Source organism: Pholis gunnellus (genome assembly GCF_910591455.1).
Source record: "Pholis gunnellus genome assembly, chromosome: 1".
NCBI classification, from domain to species: Eukaryota; Metazoa; Chordata; class Actinopteri; order Perciformes; family Pholidae; genus Pholis; species Pholis gunnellus.
Window position 1 is genome coordinate 631,007 of NC_136528.1, and position 26,704 is coordinate 657,710.

Consider the following 26,704-nt stretch of genomic DNA (forward strand, 5'->3'; position numbering starts at 1 on the left):
AAATTGGGCTATAAGGGGTCAGAAGGGTCAAGTTTAGACCATTTCTTTCTTTGAAAATGTGAGACAAAGTATCTCTTACTCCTCCCAACATGTTTCACCCCATTTCACACACACACATACACACATACACACACACAAACACACACACACACGTGCGGTCTCACTACCGCACCTGTGCGAGAAAGATACTATTTTGGCGAGAACCTTTTTTTTTCTCGCGGGAAAACTCCGCCCACACTTAGCAGGAGAGGGGAGAAACATACGAAAGGGTTGCTTGGGAGTCCGACCAACATTACACTCTGCAGATACATGCAACACAGCAGCTTACTGGAGGACAACATGAGCAACAGAAACAAAAGGACGACAGGCCTTGAGGCTCTGGAGCACATCCTTGATCACAACAGTGAAATAGAGGAGGATGTGTCCGAACATGAAGACCATCTTGAGGTCAATTCAGATTACAATATTACTGATTATGAACCATCAGATGAGGAAACTGATATATCTGTTCCTCCAAGCGAGACATTTGTGTCAAAAAATTGTGAAATACAGTGTTCATCCTCACCCAACACACGTATACCGAAAATATTATAAAGACAGTGGCAACATGTATCAGCACAAAGCACACCGTGACGACATGTCACTGTGTGCTGTGTAGACACACACACACACACACACACACACACACACACACACACACACACACACACACACACACACACACACACACCTCGTTCACTGTGTTCATATCTTGTTAATTTTTGTAAATGTCTGTTCCTTAACACTATAAGTAAACATGAGTGCAGTTTAATTTCAATACAAATCCTCATGACTCATTTAGCTTGATTTTGAGTGAGCGGGTCAATATGACCCTGAACAGCAGAGGTGTCTCATCTCCATTTATCTACATCACCCCATGAAAAAAATAATGTTTCAAAATGTAAAAATAATTTTGAGAAAAATACATGTTATGGTAGACTAATGCAATTTACATCTAGGCTTTTCCAATGTACCTAAAAAATTGTTTTAACATGTATTTTTCATTAAAACGAGTGAGTTACCCTGATTGAACTATGATCTATGGAGGGGTGAATTGCTTCATTCCACTAAATACTGATTGAATTGTTAGTAAGGGTGTTGGTGATGAGGTACAAACTATATTTATTAGGATTTTTTGGTTTCTGACAACTTTTGGATGATTAAACATGCACCGGGTCATATTGACCCACGAACATCATGGCTGTACCTAAGAAACGAACATAACAGAAGGGTTAAACGTCGGTGTCAGGTCTGTGTCAGGTTTAATTAAACGTCGGTGTCAGGTTTAATTAAACAGGTGTGTGCTTGGATTGGATCATTAATGGCAGATCCAGGGTCAGTCTGATGTAATACATTATGTCATGATTAGTGTTCAATGAATCATCTTCAATCAGCTGATGAATTCTGTTCTCTTCTGTCTAACTTTCATAAACAGCTCTTCACTGTGTGTGTGTGTGTGTGTGTGTGTGTATGTGTGTGTGTGTGTGTGTGTGTTTGACGTTATGAACCAAACTTTGTAGAATTTTACAGTATTTTAGAAAATCCTTTGAATAAAAATGAACATTTGTTTCATATAAATGTTTCAGATGTTTGTATCTTCAGGATCCATCGTTAATAACCAAACCGTGACAGAGAGAGTATTTATAGATATTTGTGTGTCTGATATTTAAACTTCAGGGTTCAGCTCAGTTCACGTCTAATGCAACCTTTATATGAAGCCCAGAAGAAGAAACAGACGTAATAATGGAGACAGAACTGGTTTCTAAAATTATAATATTAATAATAAATACTTTCAGTTTGTCTCTCCTCAGATGTACATCTGTCACATATTCATATTTCTTCTTTTGTTTTAAACATGTTAAACAATGTATTTCCTGATTGAATTCATACTTCCTGTCATGTTGAACTTGATTTGAATCTAAATGTTTTAAAGATGGATAAAAACCTTTATGTTAATTAATTGTTAAGATTAATTTCTTAAAAAACATCTTGAATAACATTTAAATAATGTATTTATTTTACTACTAATAATGATAATAATAATGATAATAATTATTGTTATTATTGTTAATTCTCATTATTAATATATATTTGTTGGTTGAATTTATTTATAATTAAATATATAATTTGTCGTATTTTTATTTTACTTTTAACAGAGTATTTGTACACTGTAGTATTACTTATTGTATTAATTAATCCTATTGTTAATATGTAGTACTTTGTTCCGCCCTCACTGACTCACAGTCACCTGACTCATCGATGCTCTCTCGCGCTCACATCACCGTCAGCACGCAGACAGAACTAGTCGATCACACAGTCGATCCCAGAGAGACTCGATCCGCGGACTGCTCGTCATCAGAACCCGGAAATCAGGTGCAGACCGACGGTGACCTGACCTGCCGGAGCTTTCAGCCATGGTCTTCGAGTCTCTGGTCAGTGACCTGCTCAACAGGTTCATCGGAGACTACGTGGAGAACCTGGACAAGTCCCAGCTCAAGATCGGGATCTGGGGAGGTGAGCTGGACCAGAACCCTCGTAGTGTAACGAGTCCTCCTCCCTAAAGAAACACGAACACCTCGTCCAACATGTTATTGTTATCATTGCTATTGTTGTTATTGTTGTTATTATTATTGTTATTGAGTCTGGGCTGCGCTTCTTGTGACTACACGATGACGTGTTGACGTCAGTGGAGCTTCATCTTCTGCGTCATGAACATGAAGTTTATTCATTCTTCAGATAGTTGATCTGCACATTCATGACTGGAGAGACTCGTTACGTCATCATCATCATAGTGTTTAAGGGTCAGTGTGTAGGAACCACGTTAATGTCTCCGTCACAGGACGTCACATCCGGTCAACAAGACACCTGCAGTGAGATACACCTGGAGATACATACATATACATATATATATATATATATATATATATATAAATATATATGTATATGTATGTGTATGTGTATAAATACACCTTCACGTGAAACCGTCCAGACACTAAACAGTTAATGTGACACACGGGACAGTGAGGCGGTCACGAGGTTAAAGACAGTTAACTGGTAGAGAAACGTCTGCTTATCAGCTACACATACACACACACACACACACACAGACACACACACACACACAAACTCTGTGTATTACTCCTCTCTCCTAGAATAAAACAACAAACAGAGGACTCTTCATCTTAAAGTGCTTTTGTGAACGAGTGTCCCTGAACACATCATGACAGACATGTTATTTATGAGTTTGAACGTTTTTCAATCATCGGTTTTATTTTGTTTCCTTTAACATAAGATGAGGTCATTGAGTCTATAAATAAACCTCCGTGTTAAACGTTGACTCATTGTTTAAATATGATGTCAGCGTTACTTCATGTTGCGTTTAAAACAATCAGAGTTCTGGAGCTTCCTGTTCACACGTCACACCTGGAGACAAACAGGCTCCACCAACCAGCGGACAGCTCTGTAAACCAGGAAGCAGGGTGTGGTGGTGATCACCATGGTAACTGATGCTGAGCACATCACCTGCTCGTATATAAGCACCAATCAGAGCTCTCGCTTCATGGCTCGTTGGATAACACAAAGACGTTATAATAGTTTCACTGACTCTTTGTCTTCTGTGTCTCTGAAGGAAATGTTGTTCTGGAGAACCTGAAAGTGAAGGAGAACGCTTTGGTAAGCCCCGCCTCCTCCCTCTGACGTCATCATGCAGAGTGTTTCTGATAGGTCCTCTCTCCCTCTGACGTCATCACACGCATTAATACATCATGCTCAGTTATAAACACACACACACACACACACACACACACACACACACATCCTGTCTTTGTCAGAGAGTTGATATGAAATGAGAATGAATTGTTTTGTTCATAACGTTCAAAAAAGTACAAATTAAATCTTCATCTAAACGAATCAAAACGTTTCAGAGTTGAAAGTGACGACTTTAAATGTTTTCTTTTGTTTCTGGCTCATAAAGCAGACAAGATATTAAATATACAAACACAGCTTCATTTATTATTTCAGTCAGCTAATTGATGAACTGACTCATTGTTTCATCTGTAATAACAATAGTAATAACAATAGTAATAGTATTAATAATAATAATTTGTGTCTTTGTGTTTCAGAGTGAGTTTGATGTTCCATTCAAAGTGAAGGCCGGACAGATTGGTGAGTTCTGAAACTAATAATGTGATATAATATAATCAATTATTATATTATATCACATTATTACATGATTATTAATAATATAATAATGTGATATAATATATTTAAGCAATAAGGTAGGAGAGGCGGTACTTTATCGTCACGACACCCTTGAACAGAACATCGTTGACGCTCCAGTGCTCGAGCACCTTATGGCTTCTATAATACGCTCGCCTGCGACATTATAAGTAGTAAGTCAATAGTAAGCTGCCTTTCAGCACAAAATAGTTGTAGCCACCAAACGTTGTGTATCGCATTTCAGTAGCCGAGAGAAAATAGTCCCGACAGACACACAGCATCGGGATCTTTGTGTGTTAGCCTAGCAGCTAGCTAGATCTCGCACCATCTCATTCATTCACATTGCTCATTTTATAAAAGGTCCATTAAAATAACAAAAACAATGGGACACTTTCAATAAAATAACATTTCATTTAAACATTAGGCCTAAACATTCTAAATCCATCATAAATGCTTCGTAGGCACTAGAACAACGTTAGGTTAATAAACGTAACCTAAATAGCTGTTTAAACTTAAGAAACTAAAGTTAGGAGTGACTGGGACTCGATAGACTAACGTTAGGCTGTTGTTAACGTTTGTTTGTGTTGGTTTGGATATCTCCATTCATTGTGCGTCGGTGGAAAACGTGTCTCGCGTCCCCTTCGTCTCTGATGATATCAGACCACTCTTGCTCTCTTTGCCGGTGGCTCGGTGTTGAAGTGCTTCTCCAGCGAGGTTATTACTCCAACGCTGTCTTTCATTGAGATTTGGTGCCCAGTAGCTTTGAAGGGAGCTTTGGGATTCATGTCCACTCACTGACATGATTCCTCGTGCTTCCAACCCAGCAAGGTGCTGCGCAGGCAGTGATTGGTGTAGATCGTTGTGCCCGCCTCCTTGCATATCCTGGGCTACATTGTTGCAAGATAATGTTGCGAGATAATGTACGAGACGAGACGAGTAAAAACGTGGTTGATTCCGAGACGAGACCTTTAAAAAGGTCTTGAGACAAAGACTGATCTTCAGTACTACACTACCAAAATAAAGCCTTGAATCTATTATCTATGTTTGTTTGTAAGTTAACTTCTTTAAAAGGATAATAAAATAAAGAATGTTAAAAACAAACACTTTACATGGAACCGGAGGACTTCACAATGTAGCCTCACACAGCTGCTGAGGACTTCCTGTTTGTCTTCTGCTTTCTAGGGAAGCTGACGTTGAAGATTCCCTGGAAGAATCTCTACAATGACGCTGTGGTCGCCACGTTGGACGGCCTGTACCTGCTGGTGGTTCCTGGAGCCAGTAAGTGACGGTTTAAACCTTCTCGTGTCGTGTCTTAGGACGACAGGCTTTACAGATATTTATACATCAGCATTAGTATTCAGACTCCCCCAAGTAAAAGCTCTATGGAGAGAGCTCCATCAGTTGACACAGTGCCTCCATCACCGGTCCATTTATTTCAAGATCACACAAAGAATAGATGAGGAACCACATCCTCCATCTCCTCCTGCAAGATCCTGAGGTGTTCCCAGGCTCCTCTAGGTCCTCCCAGGTTTGAAGATGGGTCTTTCTGACGCCGACGGACTTTCCATGGCCTCTAGTTTTGCTTCTCCAGCAATCACAGAAGCTGCAGTCCTTCTGACGTCCTGATGCCAGGAGTCTCATGGGCCAAGCAGGTCTGAAAGGACTTCTTCTTCAGCTTGATGACCTCCTTCACCTGCTGGTACGACAACGATCTTCTGATCGCAACTCTGAGCAGCGTCCTGCACAATGGTGACTTTGAACAGGATCCACCCAGACCTCCCTCGGGATGGGAGTTGAAGATCTTGTGGACTCCATTCGTGTCTTTGCATTGACGTTGTAAGTGATCTCTTCCAGCGTTCTGCTGTGAAGAGGAGGTTCTAATGCGGCAGGTTCTTTACATTCATGATCACAGAACATGGAGAACTTTGAGAACTTTGATTTACCAACGAGGAGAAATCCCCAAGAAGTATAAAAGATCCAAACGTTTCCTTGTCGGGATTCCACGTCGTGGTCGTGGAACCGTCCTTGGGGATCATAAGTCTGGCCCCTCACCCGGGACCAGTTCTGACTCGGGGGGCCTATCAAGACTCACTACACTACTAATACACAGCTGAATTCAATATCCATCAACTTCTCTCCAGTTTTATGACTCTTCTAGTTGATTGTAGTAGAGTACCTGGTGAGTGGAGCCGGCGGATTGGCTGGTCCAGTCTGGAGGCGGAGCTTGTACATGATTGAGTATTATTGATGATGTGTGTCCTCAGTAGTTGTGTGTGTGTGTTCCAGCTGGATCTCAGCTGACAGCGTGTCCACATAACGGTAAGACCACGAGGTTCAGAGGTGGTGGTTCAGGTCCGATCCGGTCTCTGGGAGTCCTGTCGGGGTTGCACGACGTCCACATGATAGTAACGATGATAATAATTGTAATGATAATGATAATATATTCTCTGTTGCGATCTGATGGAAAATGTTCAGAGCTCCTTCACAATAAAAGCACCCTTTGCTGTCAGATTCCTGCAGCGGGAGAGCTTTTATTCTGAAGGAGCTACAGTCGTGACACATAGATACATGCACGTGTTGTTAGCGTCGAATGCTAACTGGTTGCACTTTTAGATTTTTGAAACAAGATGAATTAGTAACAGCAGCTCGTGCAGCCCTGTGTTCACACACTGACCTGTGATGGTTTCATGTAGATTTAGCTGGTTTCTAATCTGGGAGGATTACTCATAATCTATGATTTAGAATCACTGGGAGTGGGGAGGAAGCTCGCTAACAGCCTTTTAGACGTTGTTAAGTTGTACTGTGTCGGTATCAGGGTACGAAGCAGCAGAGGTGTGGACTCAAAGGTTCAGACGGTTATACGTGAGCAAAGAATCCTCACAACAGAAGGTGTGTTTATCACATCAGATGTAAAGAATAAAAAAACAGACATTATTTAACTGTTATATTCTAACTACTATTAATAACAATTTCTGTAAATGTCCTATACTGTTACTCTATTTGAAACAATTTAAAAAGGCAAATATAATTTGTTAAGGGCACAACATGACTCGTTTAAGGACTCGAAACACAAAGTTAAAGTCGTGGACCTTGGTGGACTCGACCCTCTGCTGACCAGTACCAGGCCTGATGGGTTCTGGTGCGAATGAACACACAGTGCTTCCTGTTTCCAGGTGTTTGTTGGTTTACAGTTGAGTAACGAGACTCTGATCTGTTTCTTTATTTTTTATCAGTCTGGAGCTAGAAGCTCGTCCGGTCGGTTGACTTCCTGTTAGCAACATGTTCCTCTCTGAGAAGATCATTTAGTTTGTTAACCTGCAGCGAACGCATAGGAAGTTCAGCGCTGTTCAGAGAATGTTCCTGTTCTTCCCATTTTACCGTCAGTGCCTGAATGCAGCATCAACAGAGCAGGTTTTTAACACAAACTCTTTTGTTTGTGTTTTTTTCGCAGCACTAAAGTACGATGCAGCGAAAGAGGAGCGCGACCAGCAGGAGGCCAAGCAGAGGGAGCTGCAACGCATCGAGGAGGCGCTACAGATGGCTGCACGCAGAGGTGAGACAGGCTGACCTCTGACCTCTGACTGACCTTACTGACCTCTGACCTGTAACACCTGAGGACTCACCTGGCTCGTGTTCTTCTGCTGCTGATTTGAAGCTTTCTGGTGATTTTCTATTCGTGCATTTAACGCTCGCTGCCATATTTGTAACGTGCAAAGCTGGCTGCAGAATGAAGGCATGAGTGAATGAATGAATGCATGAAGGAATGAGTGAGTGAGGGAGTGAGTGAAGGAATGAACGTATTAACATGTTGTCCGTTATGTTCATGCTGCGTTTGCTGTCAGCGTCTCAAACTGGAGATCTGCTGTTCAGCCTGGAGAGTGTTGTTTACAAGGATCCTCACAATGGTAACACACACACACACACACACACACACAAACACACACTGTAACACACACACACACACGATGATGTGTAACACGGTCTTTATAGACCACATTGTGTTGGTAAACAAGGCGTATTGTTGTGGGCGGAGCAACACCCCAATGAGAGCTTCGGAGAGAATTAGCTTTCCTGAGGTTAGCAAGAAGAAGGCTAAGCTAAGCTATTAACGCCATATTGTATTATATTTTCTGGCACAGAACAACACAGCTTCTGTCTCTGCTTCCTGCTTCCTGTCTGTGTTTTTCTGCCTTTTCTGTCACTAACTGCTTTCTCTCTCTTTAACGCTGCCAAAAGTCCTAAAAGGATCTAAAAAACATAAAAAGCCTAGAAAAGGCTTAAAGAAGCTGAAACGACACGAGAACAAAGCAGGTGAGGTTTTTCTGATTTCACTGTGTTTCACCTGGTCCAGGTCCGGACGTCCTGGTCTCAGGTGTCTGTTCAGGTCCAGGTCCGGACGTCCTGGTCTCAGGTGTCTGTTCAGGTCCAGGTCTGAGCGTCCTGGTCTCCAGGTGTCTGTTCAGGTCCAGGTCTGATCAGCCGACAGACATCCTGGTCTCTCTTCATGGTCTTGTGTTGATTTCAGAAAAGCCTCAGGAGAACAAGAAGGACACGTTCGCGGAGAAACTGGCGACTCAGGTGATCAAAAACCTGCAGGTGAAGATCAGCAGCATCCACCTGCGCTACGAGGACGACGTGAGTACCAGTCCAGGTTCTGGTTCTGATCTAGGTTGAGATTCAGGCTCTGTGTTTTTGTCAGTCAGGTGTACACATTTCCGTGTGATGTCATTGTTCTGATGGACAGGTGGACCAGGTCTAACCTGTGAGTGTCATGTGACTGTTTGTTTCAGCTGTCAGACCCACAGCGCCCCCTGTCTATGGGAGTCACTCTGTCAGAGCTCAGCCTGCAGGTAACTCCTCCTACTTCTGTACTCTCCTCTTAAAGCTGCATTCTCTCTAGTGTCCACCAGGGGGCGACTCCTCTGGTTGTATAGAAGTCTATGAGAAAATGACTCTACTTCTCTCTTGATTTATTACCTCAGTAAACATTGTAAACATGAGTTTATGGTCTCAATCTCTAGTTTCAAGTCTTCTTCAGTACAGCATGATGTTCAATTAGTACATTATGTTGTTCACTGGTTGCAAAAAAACAAGGTGGCAACGGAGAAATCACAAAATTTGAGGCTTCAAAACGTCTACAAACCAATAAGAGACGTCAGTATGACTACGTCTACTTATTGTATACAGACTATGGTGTGAGTGACCTGCTCTTTGTTTCTTTTTTTTAGACTACTGATGAAAACTGGAAGTCGTGCATCCTGAACGAAGCAGCAAAGATCATCTATAAGGTGACAGGGGTTACTAGTACAGTAAAAGTCCCTAGAAGTGTATGATTCAACGTTTTGCCATTGGTTTAAGTAAACAAAAGTGATTGCACCCTAAAAATCACAGTGTTCTGTGATGTGATTGGTTGGTCAGTTTGATGGACTGATGTAGAAACAATCGGCCTCGCTGACTGTAGTTTTTCATTGTTTTTGACCTCTTTATGTGTTTGTTTGTTTGTGTCAGCTCGGCCGTCTGGATTGTCTCTGCGCCTACTGGAACGTCAACAGTCCGATCTTTTACAAAGGATCATGGGAAGACATCGTGGTGAGTCAATGCTGTCTGTCTTGTTTTAGACAAAAACAATCTCATTAGTCAGCAGATTTACAATCAACCAACCAATCAATCGACCAACCAATCAATCGACCAATCAGGACCAACCAACCAACCAATCAATCGACCAACCAATCAATCGACCAATCAGGACCAACCAATCAGGACCAACCAACCAAGACCAACCAACCAATCAATCGACCAACCAATCAATCAACCAACCAAGACCAACCAACCAATCAATCGACCAACCAACCAATCAATCGACCAACCAATCAATCGACCAATCAGGACCAACCAATCAGGACCAACCAACCAAGACCAACCAACCAATCAATCGACCAACCAATCAATCAACCAACCAAGACCAACCAACCAATCAATCGACCAACCAACCAATCAATCGACCAACCAATCAATCGACCAATCAGGACCAACCAATCAGGACCAACCAACCAAGACCAACCAACCAATCAATCGACCAACCAATCAATCGACCAATCAGGACCGACCAATCAATCGACCAACCAATCAATCGACCAACCAATCAACCAACCAACCAATCAATCGACCAATCAATCCATTTTTGCTTTCTGGTCAACCCAAAAGAAAACACAACTGCCAGAGTCCTCACAAGATCTATGTTGATGTATAAAGTTAGATTTTTACATAAACATAAACATACATAGACTCTGTGATGGACAGATAACGTGTTGAAGTAATAAGGAATCAGGATCGCACATTATTTGATAGCTTATGGAGCTACGGTAGAGCGATTACATATTCATGTCATAAATATTATCATAATTATAATTTATAATAATTTGTAATCCAACTCTGTTCTTCATCACATTCACTGTTTCTGTTTTAAACTCTCCTCCTCCTCCTCCTCCTCCTCCTCCTCCTCCTCCTCCTCCTCCTCCTCCTCCAGAATCAGCTGAAGTGTGGAATCAGCAGTAAAGATCAGGAGCTTCCTCACTATCAGTACAGTGAGTTCATCACTTTATTATTATTTATTAATATTAACCGCTCAGAACAAAGAGACATTTCTTCGGTGAACATCTGGAGGAAGATTTAGATGTTTGACAGAAACTTGTTTTAGTCTCATTGTGAAACAAAACACAAATTCAATTATAGTTTTTCTCTCGTTTTTCTGTCGACAGTTTGACCCTCACAGGGACCTGTAACCTGCACATGATGTATTGATTATCAGCTGGGTGTTTCATCAATATCAACACTTCCTTTCTCACTTTGTTTGTAGTTTTCAAGCCGATCTTCGCTTCGGCTAAAATGTGCATCAACCCGAACGCTGAGCTGGAGCTGAAAACTCCAAAAGCAAACCTTCACCTGGAGGTCCAGAACATCGCCATAGAGATGACCAAACCACAGGTAACATGAAGTATGAATACCAGCCGGGGACAAGGACAACAAAAGCAGATGTTATAAACTAAAAGCTCAGTAAAACTCTCCGGTTCAATAAAAAAAAAAAAGCAGTGAGAAAGTTTGAGAAGTTACTTTTGAGATGTTCAACTTCCTCCCTGAGAGCCAGACCGGCGCCATAGAATCAGTGATCTCTTTCAAATCACTTCTTAAAACACGTTTGTATTCTTGTCGTATCGACTGAGCTTCCTGTTATTGTTGTTATCGTCTTGTTTTTGCTGATTTTGTCTGCCAAAGCATTTTGTAAACTCTGTTTTTAAAGGTGCTCTATAAATAAAGTTCTTCTTATTACCGTGACGAGTCACAGAGAGACAGACAGGTGAGACGAGTGAGACAGGTGTGTTGATGTGTTGTGGTCCTCTGCAGTACGTGACCATGGTGGAGGTGCTGGAGTCCATCGACTACATGGTGAAGAACGCCCCCTACAGGAAGTTCAGGCCGGACGCCCCCGTCCACCACAACGCCAAACTCTGGTGAGTTCAACACAAATCCTAACGTCAGAGAGAAAGACCAACAATTCAAAGTAGAGTCTAGAATTGTACTGTGACTTCCTGTCAGCGCCCCCTACAGGCTCCAGAGTTCATTACAGACCTCCAGTCTGCACTCAAGATGCAAAGTTTCACCTGAAGGTTCTGGGGGGGTGTTTGTTTTTTTTCCCCGTGCTCCTGCCAGGTGGAGGTACGGCTTCAACAGCATCCTGGAGGTCCACATCAGACGCTTGGGTCACATGTGGTCCTGGTCCAGCATCAGAAAGCACAGAGAGAACCTGAAAGCCTACAAGACCGCCTACAAGGCCAAACTGCTGAGCCAGAACAAGCCGAGCCAGGACACCGAGCGACACATCCAGGTGCCCCTGAACGCACCACGAACAGCACAAATGCCTGACTGCACAAGCAATGTATCTGAGATATATCTATATATCTATATATCTATATACAGTATATATTCTGAATATATTTCCTACCGGCCTGAACGCCGTCAGTAAAACAAACGCACCAGATTCAACCTCAGATCTGACGCTCAGCTCGTACAGTCTCAGAAATAACCGCAGTTTGTTTGTCTCACCAGGATCTGGAGAAAGTTCTGGACGTCTTCAACATCACGTTGATCCGGCAGCAGGCCCACATGGAGGTAAACACCATCCCTCACCAGAGTCCGGTTCCACTATAGAGCATTCTCCTCTTCCTCCTCCTCACTCTTCTTCCTCTTCCAGGTGATCAGGTCGGGACAGAAGGTGGTGGGGAAGAAGGTGGCGGGGGGGCAGAAGCCTGGAGGAGGAGGAGGAGGTTTCTTCAGCAGCTTCTTTGGTAGAAAGGCCAAGAAGGAGGAGCAGGAGCCGGAGGAGAACACGGAGACGGAGAGTAAGTGGAAATAACGGCATCAGAATGTAGTTGTTTTCCATATTCGGAGCGTGTAGATGTTGAATAGAAGAGGCACCGAGATGGAGCCTTGAGGAACTCCACATCATTTTATGTTTATGTGTAATTATCTGGTATAAAATCAATGACTTCAAAGTGAGAAGACACACTTCTCATCGTCCTCATCAAGTTTATTCAAACTCCAAACCTTTATTAGAGCTATGATGAGTAATAATAAGATTATAATGAACTAGAAAGTCAGCCGTGATGGTAGGCGAGGACTCAGTGGAATAATAATCTCACTTTTATTTTTCTAAGAGGAGAAACAACTGATCAGAAACAAGTCAGTTTGTGAGCAAAGCAACCGTAACTTCTTCAATCGTCGTGTTTCTGTTCAATAGTCAATACGCTAAAGAAACAGTTTGTTTAAAACCAGTTTGGAGCGAATAAATCCAGAATTAGTTTAATAGTTCTTTCATGTCCGCTCGTGTTGTCCATGTTTCATGTTTGTTTGGAGACGAAGACGATAAGAATGAACATCCAGGAAGACGTCACGTCATAAAACAGCTGATCGCTCGTTTGACTGTTCGCTACGTCACAACTTATTCAGCTGTTTTTTCACATCCTGTTTAGTTCATATTTCAAAATGTGCATAAACACATGTGAATGGAAAACACGGCTAATGTTAAATACAAGAAACTAATTTAGTCATTTAAGTCTTCTACATTTTCAAAACATCCTTAAAGCTCGTACAATAATACTAATATTGATAATTCAAGTTGACGTAAAGACGTAAAGTGTTGGAGGATGTTTTCAGATGCTTTACTGCAGTAGAAGTATTAATACCACACTTACAAATGAGTATAATCAATAAAACGTATTAAAGCTGTGACTCTTCTATTAGATATTCTATCATTGAGTTGCTCATGGATTTATTATAACAGTAGTTTGTTAAGCTGGAGCTCTTTTCACATTGTTAACTAATGATTATGCTCATTATTCTTTCAGCTGTACTTCTATAAACTCTTGGGAATATTTTGTATTCATATTTTTTGTAAAGTAACTAAACGTAGTGCAGTAGAAGTAGAAAGTACCACGGAAATACAAGACTAGAGTAAAGTACAAGTACCCCAAATGATGCATTGAAGTGCAGTACTTGATTAAGAAGAATACGCGTCTCCTCTGGTGTTCAGGTTCGGGGTTGGACGATCTCCTGACGGCCGAGGAGAAAGAAAAACTTTACACCGCCATCGGCTACAGCGGCAGCTCTCACAACCTGACTTTACCCAAACAGGTCAGCACACACACACACACACACACACACACACACATGGAAGTAGTATTAGAATCTAATGGACCGGTTTCTATGAAATGACCTGATCTCCTTCCTGCTCCTCAGAGGATGAACCCCTTTAGATTTGAATGACTGCACCATGTTGAGCTCCTCTACTGTTCAGTGTGGTTGTTCTGTGCTTCAGTTTCAAGTGGATTCCTGGTTTAAGTAGAACCAGGACTTGGTTGGTGAGCCAGGTTTAACTTGTGTGTGTGTGTGTGTGTGTTCAGTATGTTGCAGTGGTCGTCAGCTTCCAGCTGGTCAGCACCTCGGTGACGGTCAGAGAGCAGCCGGATGTGCCGGAAATCCTCAAAATCCAGATGATCGACCTCAGCACCAAAATATCTCAGAGACCCGGAGCTCAGGCCTTCAGGTGAGTCTCCGCCCCCCCATAGCGTCACAGGTTTGATCCCCTCGTGTAGCGTCTGTAGTGACGTGTTGTGCGACCTGCAGGGTGGAGGCGGCGCTGCAGCACTGGTTCGTCACAGGTCTGCAGCAGCAGGGGGAGGTGCCTTCGCTCATCGCCTCGGTGGGAGACTCGTCCTCCTCGCTGCTCGACGTCGTGTTCGAGTTGAACCCCGAGGAGTCCGCCGCCGACCAGCTGCTCAGAGTTCACTCTCAGCCCGTCGAGATCATCTACGACGCGGTAAACCTCACATCACTCGTGTCTGTTTTTTGTGTTTTTTTGTGGGGAACAATTTCAGCGAATAGTTTTTTTCTTTCCAGCTGACGGTGAACAGTGTGGTCGACTTCTTTAAGGCCGGGAAAGGTGTCGATCTGGAGGTCCTGACCTCGGCAACGCTCTCCAAACTGGAGGAGATCAAAGACAAAACTGCCACAGGTCAGTTAGAATCATTTATTCACAGGTTTTAGAGCCACCATGTTTAAATCAAGCGTTCATGTTCCCCAGGGGATGAATCCCTGAGCTGAGAGTCCAGCTGAGTCTGATTATGATTGTTATCAAAGTCTAGAGTTTTGATTTAAGTCCAGTCTGACAGTTTAGAGCCGAGTCTAACTGCAGAGTGTATTTGATCTGAACTCTAATGAATTCTGGTTTCACGTGATCCAGTAGAGGACAATCATCAGGACTCTGATGGATTCTCATCTTTGCAGGTTTGTCTCACATCATTGAGACCAGGAAGGTCCTGGACTTGAGGATTGACCTGAAGCCGTCCTACCTGCTCGTACCCAAGGCTGGTTTCTACAGCAGCACGTCGGACCTCATCATCGTAGACTTCGGCAGCTTACAGGTCAGTTCATGGTTTTTAATGATAGTAGCTTTACATTGTCCTGGTGCCCAGAGGATAAACCCCACAGCTTCTTTTGTACTGAAATTAAATTTGGGGGAATTTTAGCAAAATTTCCGGGTTTGTATTCAGATTTTTGTGGTCGCACCGCTTCAATTTATTTTGCTTTGGATCCAGATATTTTATCTTTATTCAGTTTTAACCTAAATTCACTTTTATATTTGATTTGACATCATATGTGGAATCAAAGTTTTTTTTTTTCTTTGGGCTGAACAGACAGAACTTTCTTTATCCCGAGGAAAATACTTGACTTGTTGTTTTTACTGTCCAGATGTTGGTCTTCAGTTTGTTAGGTTTGGTTGAACACGTGTGTGTGTGTGTGTGTGTGTGTGTGTGTGTGTGTATGTGTGTGTGTGTGTGTGTGTGTGTGTGTGTGTGTGTGTGTGTGTGTGTGTGTGTGTGTGTGTGTGTGTGTGTGTGTGTGTGTGTGTGTAGTTGAACAGCGTTGAGCAGAGCGGTTCGTCTTCGTCCTCCTTCTCCTCTCTGGAGGAAATCATGGATCGAGCCTACGTGAGGTACAACGTGGAGCTACGACGAGTTCAGGTGCTCTACAGCAAATCAGGTACACAACTAATGCTCTCACACACACAGATATACACAAATACACAACTGCTTCCATAGTTTATTGTTGTTGTTGTAATTGATTTCCAGGTGAGGCCTGGAAGTCGGCTCGGCTGCAGGGTTCATCGGTCCAGCACATCCTCCAGCCGATGGACTTCACCGTCCAGCTGGCCAAGTGTATGGTGGAGAAGGACGCCAGGATGCCCAGGTACGACTTCTACCGGCGGACGGGTGTCCGATCTCTCTGCTCACTGACCTGCATGTTGTTTCAATCATATCGGGGGTGTTTGTGCGTCCAGGTTCAAGGTGTCAGGGGAGCTGCCGCTGCTGCACGTCAAGATCTCAGACCAGAAGATCCACCACGTTCTGAATCTGGTCGACAGCATCCCGCTCCCCAACATGGGCTCCCCCCCGTCCACACCCACGGAGAAGGTACACTTGGTACAGTCTGGTTGAACTGTGACCACGCCCACTAACGTGATCAGTAACTAAAAACTCTCTCTCTGAGCACGTGCACCAAGTTCCACGACTTTAGGGCGGTGACGAGGTTAAAGCAGAACGATGATCAAAAGTTTGGGTTTGACGGGAAGTTTGTGGACAAACAGGAGGATTAGAAGGAGGAGTTCAGAAAGTGATTTAAAAGTTAAGCAGAGTAACGGGGAACTTTGTATGAAAGACAGCATGAGAATTTAGGGCAAAGTTTATGGGAGTGATGGGAAAGACTTTAGGGGAAGTTTAAGGGACTGTTTGGGAGTTAAAGGGAGTGAAAGGAAAGTTAGAAGGAGTGATTGGAAGATTGAAGGGGAATGTTTTGGGAAGTGTCAGGAGAAGTTTGGGTATGTTTAGGGCAGGGATCGAGACATGTTGGTGGAGTTGTTGGGGATGTTTAGTGAAGTAATAGGGAGAAGTTTGAGGAGTAGTGGGTATGTTTAGGGGAGTGATGGGGAGAAGTTTGAGGAGTAGTGGGTATGTTTAGGGGAGTGATGGGGAGATGTTTGAGGAGTAGTCGGGTATGTTTAGGGGAGTGATGGGGAGACGTTTGGGGAGTAGTGGGTATGTTTAGGGGAGTGATGGGGAGAAGTTTGGGGAGTAGTGGGGTATGTTTAGGGGAGTGATGGGGAGACGTTTGAGGAGTAGTCGGGTATGTTTAGGGGAGTGATGGGGAGAAGTTTGGGGAGTAGTGGGTATGTTTAGGGGAGTGATGGGGAGAAGTTTGGGGAGTAGTGGGGTATGTTTAGGGGAGTGATGGGGAGACGTTTGGGGAGTAGTCGGGTATGTTTAGGGGAGTGATGGGGAGAAGTTTGGGGAGTAGTGGGGTATGTTTAGGGGAGTGATGGGGAGACGTTTGAGGAGTAGTCGGGTATGTTTAGGGGAGTGATGGGGAGACGTTTGGGGAGTAGTGGGGTATGTTTAGGGGAGTGATGGGGAGACGTTTGGGGAGTAGTCGGGTATGTTTAGGGGAGTGATGGGGAGACGTTTGGGGAGTAGTGGGTATGTTTAGGGGAGTGATGGGGAGACGTTTGAGGAGTAGTCGGGTATGTTTAGGGGAGTGATGGGGAGACGTTTGGGGAGTAGTGGGGTATGTTTAGGGGAGTGATGGGGATCTATCACCATATTTGGGTGTGTTTCCTGCTGCAGGTGCTGTCCATGGTGGAGGCCAGACCACGAGACCTCCAGCTTCACCCCGTCCTCCTGAACACCATGGAAACAGGTCAATACTGCCTGCTCTCTGATTGGCTGTTTAACTGATACATAACTGATACAAAGCCAAGAATTACAAAAAGGAAAAATAACTTTTCAAGACAAAACATATGTATCTTCATGCCGTTGGTAAAGTCACATTTGTATTTCTTAATTTTCGTGATACATGAGGGTAACTAATCTCGTTTGTTACTCTTAAACCGTTAAACACAATCATCGTGTACTTATTTATTTGTGCTGCTGGGTTTCAGATTCAGATGAAGACGCCAGTGAGAAGTCGACAGATGAGGATCAGCAGGTCTCGAGTCAGGAACTCACTGACCTTCACTTCAAGTTTGAAGTCAAAGAGGTTTGTTAGTTTCCTCTGGTCTCAGATCATCATGTGAGTTTTATAGTGACTCCATGTGAGACAGCTGTGTGTGTGTGTGTGTGTGTGTGTGTGTGTGTGTGTGGTGTGTTCAGGTGCTGTTGGAGCTGACCCGGCAGGTGGACCAGGAGAAGACCGTCCTGTCCCTCAGCGTCTGTCAGCTGGGAGCTGAAGGGAAGAGGCGGAGCTTCGACCTCAGCGTCACTTCATACCTGCGCAGAGTCACACTCGACTACTGTGACGTACCAGGTAACGTATGTCTTTACATGAGGAGTGCAACTTCAAATAAATGTACACATTTGTGCTGGGCAACAAATAACATTTGTAATAGTAGTGATAACTAAATGATATGATTATTATACATATTACAAACTAAACTCTAAAACAATCATTTAAATGAATCATTTCTTTTGTTGGTGTGTTGGTCAGACACTATGCTACGCTGATTAGCGTAACATGTGTGGTGTTTGTTATAAATGTACGTTGGTACATAGAGGGTGATAAGAAGCTGTACATGGAGGGACTTAGGACCCAGGGGAATGTAGGGGAAGGAAACAGGAAGCCACACAAACAGCTGTTCACCGCTCGCTGCCGGCTGGTCGCGATAATAACACGTTAACTTGCCAAAGACTAGTAAAAACATTCCATCTGATAAAAAACTGGTCGTCCTCTGACCTGCATATTAATCTCATATTCAGCTAAAGGAGTTCACTTTAAGGTGCTCTTAACTCTCTTTATAGTAACTTAAAGTCTTTTTTCGTATGAGGACACACATGTTTTGTTTTCATCATTTTATCTAGAATGAATCTCAAACCTCCTCCGGTGGAAGTTCAAACAATCAATCTTTCTTAAAAATGCTTCTTGGATGCATTTACTTCATTTCTTTTGTAATGAGATAATTCTCATATCCACACATGAAGTGACTAAATATAGTTTATTTATAATACTTTTGATATTGTCTTCTTCCTGGAAATGTTCTGCTTTAACAGGAAAGTTCTAAAATGTGTTTTCTTCAGACGGCAGGAACAAACCGCTGCACCTGATCAGCTCCTCGGAGCAGCAGGGCTCAGACCTGCTGAAGGTGGAGTTCATCAAGGTGAGCACAGACTTCCTCACCTGCATCAAACGTTTAGTTTGATCCCGTGATAGTCACTCGAATTCAACTCTTCAATTGTTGCTAGAGCGCTCCATCAGGATCTATACGGTATGTTTACAGGGTGTGAGAAGAGGAAGAAGATGAGGAAGAAGGACAGATCATTTCAATAAAAACAGGGAGAGGGACAGAGGAAATGACATGAGTGATGAGGAAGTGACGTGATGAGGAAGTGAGTGATGAGGAAGTGACATGAGTGATGAGGAAGTGACGTGATGAGGAAGTGAGTGATGCAGAAGTGAGTGATGAGGAAGTGTTATGAGGGATGAGGAAGTGATGTGATGAGGAAGTGAGTGATGAGGAAATGAGTGATGCAGAAGTGAGTGATGAGGAAGTGTTATGAGGGATGAGGAAGTGATGTGATGAGGAAGTGAGTGATGAGGAAGTGAGTGATGAGGAAGTGACGTGATGAGGAAGTGATATGAGTGATGAGGAAGTGACGTGATGAGGAAGTGAGTGATGAGGAAGTGACGTGATGAGGAAGTGAGTCATAAGGAAGTGATGTGATGAGGAAGTGACGCGATGAGGAAGTGAGTGATGAGGAAGTGACGTGATGAGGAAGTGGAGTGATGAGGAAGTGATGTGATAAGGAAGTGAGTGATGAAGAAGTGAGTGATGAGGAAGTGACGTGATGAGGAAGTGAGTGATGAAGAAGTGAGTGATGAGGAAGTGACGTGATGAGGAAGTGACGTGATGAGGAAGTGACGTGATGAGGAAGTGATATGAGGGATGAGGAAGTGACGTGATGAGGAAGTGAGTGATGAGGAAGTGACGTGATGAGGAAGTGAGTGATGAGGAAGTGAAGTGATGAGGAAGTGACGTGATGAGGAAGTGACGTGATGAGGAAGTGACATGATGAGGAAGTGATGTAATGAGGAAGTGACGTGATGAGGAAGTAAAATAAATTATGGGGAAGTGACTTGAGTGATGAAGAAGTAAAATGAGCGATTCTTAACACTAATAATTGCTGTCATGTCTGAATAAAGGAATATACACACACATATATATATATACGTATATATATATGTGTGTTGGTAAATAAAGACACATTCACTAACAGACACTAAGAACACTGATACACATTGTGTTTGTGTGTCTCTCGTCCTGCAGGCCGACCCCGGCGGTCCGAGCTTCCAGACTCTGTTCAACAACACCGAGCAAACACTGAAGGTGGGAGGAGGAGGAGGAGGAGGAGGAGGGTTCCACAGCTAATAAACATTTGTGTTTCTCAGGTGTTCTCACAGCTGTTTACCTGGTGGTGTTTCAGGTGGAGTTCTCCTCTCTGGACTTCCTCCTTCACACCAAAGCTCTGCTCTCAACCATAAACTACCTGACCAGCGCCGTGCCGCCGCAACTCGCCGCCGGCCGAGACCGAGACGCCAAAAAGCAGGTGGAGAAGGCGGGACCGGGCCGGACAGGTGAGTCCCTGCAGGTGTGTCTGTCTATTGTTGTCTCTATCTGTGATGGGAGGGGCCTCTGAATCCCTCGTGTCTCTCTCTGCAGTGTCTAAAGGAGCCAAAGACGGCGGCGTGTTCAGCTTCAAGCTGTTTGCTGTGTTGGGTTGTTTCCACGTGGAGGTGTGTGACGACCGCTGCAGCATCGCCGACATCAGAGTCCAAGGTATGAAAATCATCATGTTCGCAAAACAACACGCAGACTGAAGGAGCGAGCTTTACAACGTCATGTGACTCCTGCAGGAATCGACGCGTCGGTGTCGGTGCGGGCGAAGGAGACGGAGGTGTTCGCTCGACTCCGAGACATCGTGGTCACCGACGTCAACCCCAAAACCGTCCACACAAAGGTCCCTCACGTTCACACGACGCGGTGCTTTGCTGTGTTTGATATGGTTCAGTAAGACATTAAAGTCCTTGTTATTACTATTGTTGTTATTATGAATAGGCGGTGTCCATCGTGGGGGAGGAGGTGTTCAGCTTCAGGCTCTCCTTGTTCTCGGGGGCCACGGAGGGAGACGGCTACAGCGACACGTCGAGGGTGGACGGGAAGGTCACGCTGCGTCTGGGCTGCATCCAGATCGTCTACCTGCACAAGTTCCTCATGTCGCTGCTGGTCAGATATTATTTACATACGTGTGTGTGTATATATATATATATATATATATATGTATATATATATATATATATATATATATATATATATATATATTATCTATACAGGAGTATATACACAGTAATTCAGAGCCCAGAAATATACATATAAACACATGCACGGTTACACACTAAGATTCATATTTACACATTAACATATATAGTTATAGTTTGTCTGTATTTGGCTTTGATCAGTTGTACAGTTTGTGTTTATTGGTAGAGTAGTAGTAGTAGTAGTAGTAGTAGTAGTAGTAGTAGTAGTAGTAGTAGTAGTAGTAGTAGTAGTGGTAGTAGTGGTGTGTCATGTTCAGATGGTTCCAACGTACTCTCTGAAATATGACCTTTTATTATCTTTTATCTTATTGTTAATTCTCAAATAAAGAGCTGCAGGTATGACATCATCACTGGTTCCCTCCACAAACAGCCAATCAGATCCTTCCTTTGTATTGTAATTATTAAGAAGATATTCTGGAGAAACGGGACAAATGACCTTTGACCTGTGGTGCGTTTGTTGTCTCCTGTACTTTTGTGTTTCCTGTTGCACGCTCTTCTTCTCGTGTCTCATGTTTCTCGTCTTGTTGGTCGTGTTGTCTTTGTTTTCTTCTAGGCTTCTTTTAGCTTTCAGTACGCGTCTGCTGACGAGGTACAACTCCCAGCATGCAGCTCTCTGAACTGCATCAAAACCTCCTGCTTTTAGCTTCACTCAAGAGGCTCCACCGCACCTTCAGTCCGCCTTAGATACCGTCCACGTCTGTTAAGTGGTGACCCGGATCCTTTACGAGAGACGAGGAACTAAACCTTCACTAACCTCCGAGCTGAGCGGATAAATAAACTCCATCTCTTGATTTAATGCAAAGAAATAACAAAGACGAGATCTCTCGTTAACAATCATTCTGATCATTTTATTTATTAACAGATCTATATCTGTATTTATTATTACATAATTATAATAAAATAATACACCATTTATTTATAATCATTCATTAATTATTTTATTTTATTTAAAAATTATATTATAATTATTATACATTATTATAAATTATAATAATGTATTACAATGAATTACTATTATATTTATATTATTTTTCTATCTAGATTTCATATTTCATTAGTCTGTTATTTATTTTCACTAAATCCGTGCAGCTCTATTTTACGCTGTAGATTAGTATTAAAAGTATTAAAAGTATTAAAAGTATTAAAAGTATTAAAAGTATTAAAAGTATAAAAAGTATTAAAAGTATTAAAAGTATAAAAAGTATTAAAAGTATAAAAAGTAAAGGAACATCTCATCTGACGGAATCTTCTGTTTTATTTTTGTTTGTTTTTTAACTCTTTGCACCTGTAATCTGCTCCATCCTCGTCAGTCAGTTTGATAAACGCGTCACAGTGTCTGAGGCAGAAATCTTCACATCTCAACCTGAAAAACAGCAACAAAAACCCCAAAAACTAAGTGGTGAAAGCTTTAGTCTCCACCCGTCTGAGCCGGAGAGAACACTGAAACGAGCGCTGACAGGTTGATGGACGGATACAGGAAATGTTTTTCATGCACATGTGACCGTTATCACTTCCTCCATCAGTGCTATGCTAACTCACTCATGCTAACTCACTCAGCCACCATCACTGCTACGCCCCCCCCCCCCCCCCCCCCCCGTCACATGACCTCTGCCTGTGTGAACCTCACTTCCCTCCTTCACAAACGGTTCTGAACTTTTTGAAGCTTCATTTTTGTTTCAAAAACAAAACAAATATTCGCCACAAATATTATATTTTATAATATAAACAGGCGAATAATATTTGTGGGGAATATTATTCTTTTAAATATTATATATAATAAAATATATATAGTTTTTGTTCTTACAGATTTTAAGATTTTCTTGGTGTTATAGATGAATGTAAACACAGAAACATCTTTGTCGTGACTCCGAGCTTCATGTTATCGATCTGAAGGTTTATGAAACAGAAATGACGGCGCGCTCTCCGTGCGGGCAGTGAACGCCTCACGAGTCTTTTGTCGCGTCCTTGTTTTTGTCGTCTCACCTCCTGATTCCTTCATTCGTTTCCTCCAGATGTTCGTCGATAACTTCCAGACGGCCAAAGAAGCTCTGAGCGCCGCCACGGCTCAGGCGGCGGAGAAGGCGGCGTCCAGCGTCCGGGGCTTCGCCCAGAAGAGCTTCCGTCTGTCCACGGACATCAAGCTGAAGGCCCCGCTCATCATCGTCCCCGAGTCCTCCACCTCCCAGAATGCCGTGGTGGTGGACCTGGGTCTGATCACGGTGGGGAACAGCTTCTCCCTGCTGCCCGCCGAGGGTTTCTCTCTGCCGGTGGTGGTGGAGAAGATGGACGTCAAGCTGACTCAGCTGAAGCTCTCCAGGTATTCTGGTCATTCAGAGCTTTGCTGTTGTTCCTGTTTCTGAGCGTCCTTGAACACACAAACAGGAAGTCTCCTCCTTGTTCAGAACCACGCTGGGACAAGATGCTTCTCACCACGACATCGAGATCCTCCAGCCGATCAACCTGGAGCTGCTCGTCACCAGGAACCTGGCTGCTTCCTGGTTCACCGAGATCCCCGGAGTCCAGGTCCAGGGAGTCCTCCGGTCCCTCAACGTAGGTCTCTCGTGTGTTGTTGTTGTTGAAGGCGAGACGTTCCTGTTTTTCACTCACTGATCAGATGTTTTTCTTCCATAACTTGTGTTATTTCTGACGAGAGGAAATGAAATGTTTATTTTACTCCTTTGCTGTTTACGTCCGTAGATTTATCCTAAATTCCCTAAAAGTTACCATTAGATAATGCCTCATTTGCATATTTAAACATAACATTTCAGAAAACTTGTATCAACAAAAACTAATTGTCTTAATGTCAGTAATCAATATATATACATACATTTAACCCTTGTTTGTTCAGATGAGTCTGGGACAAGAAGACCTCGGTGTGCTGATGAAGATCCTGGTGGAGAACATCGGGGAGGGGAGTAAAGAGCACAGCATGGACCTGAAGAGACAGGTGGCTCAAGGTAACGTCACTCAGTGCATGATGGGAAATCTGACGCAAACTCTCCTCGTCGTGTGTTTCACCTGCATCGACACTATTAACAGAGTTCAAGGGCGGAGCCTAACCTGCTTATAATCCCCTTTAACCAATCAGAGAAGGCAGAGCTGGCTGAGCGGCAGGTGGAGGTGGTGCCGTCGTCACAGACGGGATCTGACGGCGCGTCGGCCGCTACCAACGGAGGCGTGAATGAAAACACCGTCAACGTTCTTCTGAACTTTGAAATCAAAGAGGTACGAAGTCTACAAATCTACAAAATGTCCCGATCAACTTTAATCTTCGTCGGATTGTTCCTCCGGCACGGCGGCGTTCTGATTCTGGTTCCCGTCTGCTCCTCAAGGTGTTGCTGACCCTGAAGAAGCCCAGAGAGCGGGTGGAGTCACCTTTCCTGGTGTTTCACGTCGCTCACCTGGGCATCAACACCAAAGTCAGGAAGTACGACATGTGCGCCACAACGTTCATTGACAAGATCACCATGAAGTGTCTGGAGTTCAAAGGTCAGAGCCTCTGTGGAGGAAGGTTGTTATGTCTTTATATGTACAGTACTGTAGTGTTTTCTATGGTGTTAGTAGGATTCATGTACATTTATTTTGTCATCTTGTTTCAGACTCCAGCGGTGAGCCGCTGTGTCTCATCAGCTCCTCTGTGGAGTCTGGAGCTGAACTGCTCAAAGTGCAGTATTTCAAGGTGAACTCACATGTTGTCTGATCACCTGCTGAGGTACACAGATGTGCTAAACTAAGAGCAACTTCAACTTCCTGTTTGTTTGGCTGTGTTTCCTCAGGCTGACCGCTCGGGGCCGAACTTCTCCTCAGTCTACAAAAACACAGAGCAGATGATCACCGTGAGTCACAGTCCGTCCACACTAACACTGATCATCAGCCAGTTAATACTGTGTGGGTTCTTATTGGACGCTTCTGAAATGATTGAATCTCTCTCTCCAGGTGACGTTCACCTCTCTCGACCTCATGCTCCACACCGAGGCTCTGCTGTCGGCCATCAACTTCCTGTCGGCGGCGCTGTCGTCCGGCAGCGTGGCGTCTCCAGAGAGAGAGATCAGACTGAAGACGGAGGACAAGACGGTGTCTGCCAAGTCCAGTCAGTGTAACACACACACACACACACACACAATGAGCTAGCATGTCTTCTCAGTACAAGTATAGTGAGAAAAAAGGTCCAAAAGTCTGAACATCCTCCTCAAAGTCTTTAATTAAAGTGTGTTTAAACTCGTGCTGCTGGAGTTCTGACCTCTTCGGACTTTTTTTCCCCGTCAGCCGCTCCGGTGTCACCTGCCGAAAGTGACATCATCGACCTGAAGGTGATGATGACGCTGGGAGCCTTCAACGTTCTTGTGTGCGACCAGAGCTGCAATATGGCCGACATCAAGATCCAAGGTACCGGATCACATCTGTGTTTTTAGTTTTGTTTGTCTGCTCTCATTTGTCCACACAAACTCTTATTTACCCAGTTTTGATGTGTCCTTCAGGTATTAATGGCTCTTTGCTGATGCAAGGAACACAAACTCACATATCAGCCCGCCTGAGAGATTTCATCGTCCTCAACGTTGATCCCAAAAGCATCCACAAGAAGGTCAGTCAGAATCCCTCAGATCCCCATGAACTCCTTATACTACCCTAGACTCCCTCAGACAACCCTGGACTCCCTCAGACTACCCTAGACTCCCTCAGACTACCTTAGACTCCCTCAGACTACCCTGGACTACCTTAGACTGCAGCTGGACTACCTTAGACTGCAGCTGGACTACCTTAGACTGCAGCTAGACTACCTTAGACTGCAGTTGGACTACCTTAGACTGCAGCTGGACTACCTTAGACTGCAGCTGGACTACCCTACATCACTGATGTTTCTGTCCTTCAGGCGATCTCCATCGTGGGTGATGAGGTGTTCAGCTTCACCATGAGTCTCACTCCTAACGCCACAGAGGGCACCGGTTACGCCGACACCTCCAAAACCGACGGCAGAGTCAAGCTGAACGTGGGCTGCATCCAGGTGGTTTACCTGCACAAGTTCATCATGTCTCTGCTGGTGAGTTTCACACTGTTGAGAGAATTAAGTTTTATGTGTTTACTCAACGTTCTTTACTGAGCCAGACTCGTCTTGTTGTTGATATTCGTTTGGTTTTTGGTGAATAAAGTTTTGTCTTTTCTTTCAGAATTTTACCAACAACTTCCAAACGGCTAAAGAAGCTCTGAGCGCCGCGACGGCTCAGGCGGCGGAGAAGGCGGCGTCCAGCGTCCGTGACTTTGCCCAGAAAAGCTTCCGTCTGTCCATGGACATCAAGCTGAAAGCTCCGCTCATCATCATCCCCCAGTCCTCCACCTCCCACGATGCACTTGTGATGGACCTGGGTCTGATCACGGTGGGGAACAGCTTCTCTCTGCTGCCCGTTGACGGATGCCCGCTGCCGGCCATCATCGACAACATGGACGTCATGCTGACCCAACTCAAGCTCTCCAGGTC

The 26,704-nt window shown here is 43.8% G+C and overlaps 1 protein-coding gene across 2 annotated transcripts in view; it reads left to right on the plus strand.

The window, feature by feature from the left end:
- Window positions 1-2,415: 2,415 nt before the first annotated feature.
- vps13c (vacuolar protein sorting 13 homolog C) overlaps window positions 2,416-26,704 on the plus strand; it is a 57,767-nt gene continuing 33,478 nt past the window's right edge. Inside the window, exons 1-45 of one of the 2 annotated variants that reach the window (XM_079162391.1) lie at window positions 2,416-2,553; window positions 3,668-3,711; window positions 4,161-4,203; window positions 5,440-5,535; window positions 6,544-6,576; window positions 7,709-7,810; window positions 8,783-8,892; window positions 9,048-9,107; window positions 9,486-9,545; window positions 9,766-9,846; window positions 10,784-10,841; window positions 11,114-11,241; window positions 11,659-11,765; window positions 11,965-12,139; window positions 12,361-12,423; window positions 12,506-12,653; window positions 13,844-13,944; window positions 14,214-14,356; window positions 14,437-14,629; window positions 14,710-14,824; window positions 15,097-15,233; window positions 15,726-15,852; window positions 15,942-16,059; window positions 16,151-16,283; window positions 17,490-17,562; window positions 17,804-17,901; window positions 18,015-18,168; window positions 18,936-19,015; window positions 20,183-20,242; window positions 20,340-20,490; window positions 20,576-20,692; window positions 20,770-20,873; window positions 20,972-21,139; window positions 23,244-23,548; window positions 23,634-23,781; window positions 24,080-24,188; window positions 24,320-24,456; window positions 24,564-24,720; window positions 24,831-24,910; window positions 25,008-25,067; window positions 25,168-25,321; window positions 25,498-25,617; window positions 25,710-25,813; window positions 26,102-26,269; window positions 26,397-26,701. In XM_079162391.1, coding sequence (XP_079018517.1) covers window positions 2,454-2,553; window positions 3,668-3,711; window positions 4,161-4,203; window positions 5,440-5,535; window positions 6,544-6,576; window positions 7,709-7,810; window positions 8,783-8,892; window positions 9,048-9,107; window positions 9,486-9,545; window positions 9,766-9,846; window positions 10,784-10,841; window positions 11,114-11,241; window positions 11,659-11,765; window positions 11,965-12,139; window positions 12,361-12,423; window positions 12,506-12,653; window positions 13,844-13,944; window positions 14,214-14,356; window positions 14,437-14,629; window positions 14,710-14,824; window positions 15,097-15,233; window positions 15,726-15,852; window positions 15,942-16,059; window positions 16,151-16,283; window positions 17,490-17,562; window positions 17,804-17,901; window positions 18,015-18,168; window positions 18,936-19,015; window positions 20,183-20,242; window positions 20,340-20,490; window positions 20,576-20,692; window positions 20,770-20,873; window positions 20,972-21,139; window positions 23,244-23,548; window positions 23,634-23,781; window positions 24,080-24,188; window positions 24,320-24,456; window positions 24,564-24,720; window positions 24,831-24,910; window positions 25,008-25,067; window positions 25,168-25,321; window positions 25,498-25,617; window positions 25,710-25,813; window positions 26,102-26,269; window positions 26,397-26,701 — 5,327 coding nt within the window. In that variant the 5' untranslated portion in view covers window positions 2,416-2,453. The remainder of the gene's footprint in view (window positions 2,554-3,667; window positions 3,712-4,160; window positions 4,204-5,439; window positions 5,536-6,543; window positions 6,577-7,708; window positions 7,811-8,782; window positions 8,893-9,047; window positions 9,108-9,485; window positions 9,546-9,765; window positions 9,847-10,783; window positions 10,842-11,113; window positions 11,242-11,658; window positions 11,766-11,964; window positions 12,140-12,360; window positions 12,424-12,505; window positions 12,654-13,843; window positions 13,945-14,213; window positions 14,357-14,436; window positions 14,630-14,709; window positions 14,825-15,096; window positions 15,234-15,725; window positions 15,853-15,941; window positions 16,060-16,150; window positions 16,284-17,489; window positions 17,563-17,803; window positions 17,902-18,014; window positions 18,169-18,935; window positions 19,016-20,182; window positions 20,243-20,339; window positions 20,491-20,575; window positions 20,693-20,769; window positions 20,874-20,971; window positions 21,140-23,243; window positions 23,549-23,633; window positions 23,782-24,079; window positions 24,189-24,319; window positions 24,457-24,563; window positions 24,721-24,830; window positions 24,911-25,007; window positions 25,068-25,167; window positions 25,322-25,497; window positions 25,618-25,709; window positions 25,814-26,101; window positions 26,270-26,396; window positions 26,702-26,704) is intronic. The other variant, XM_079162392.1, reaches the window with a different exon arrangement.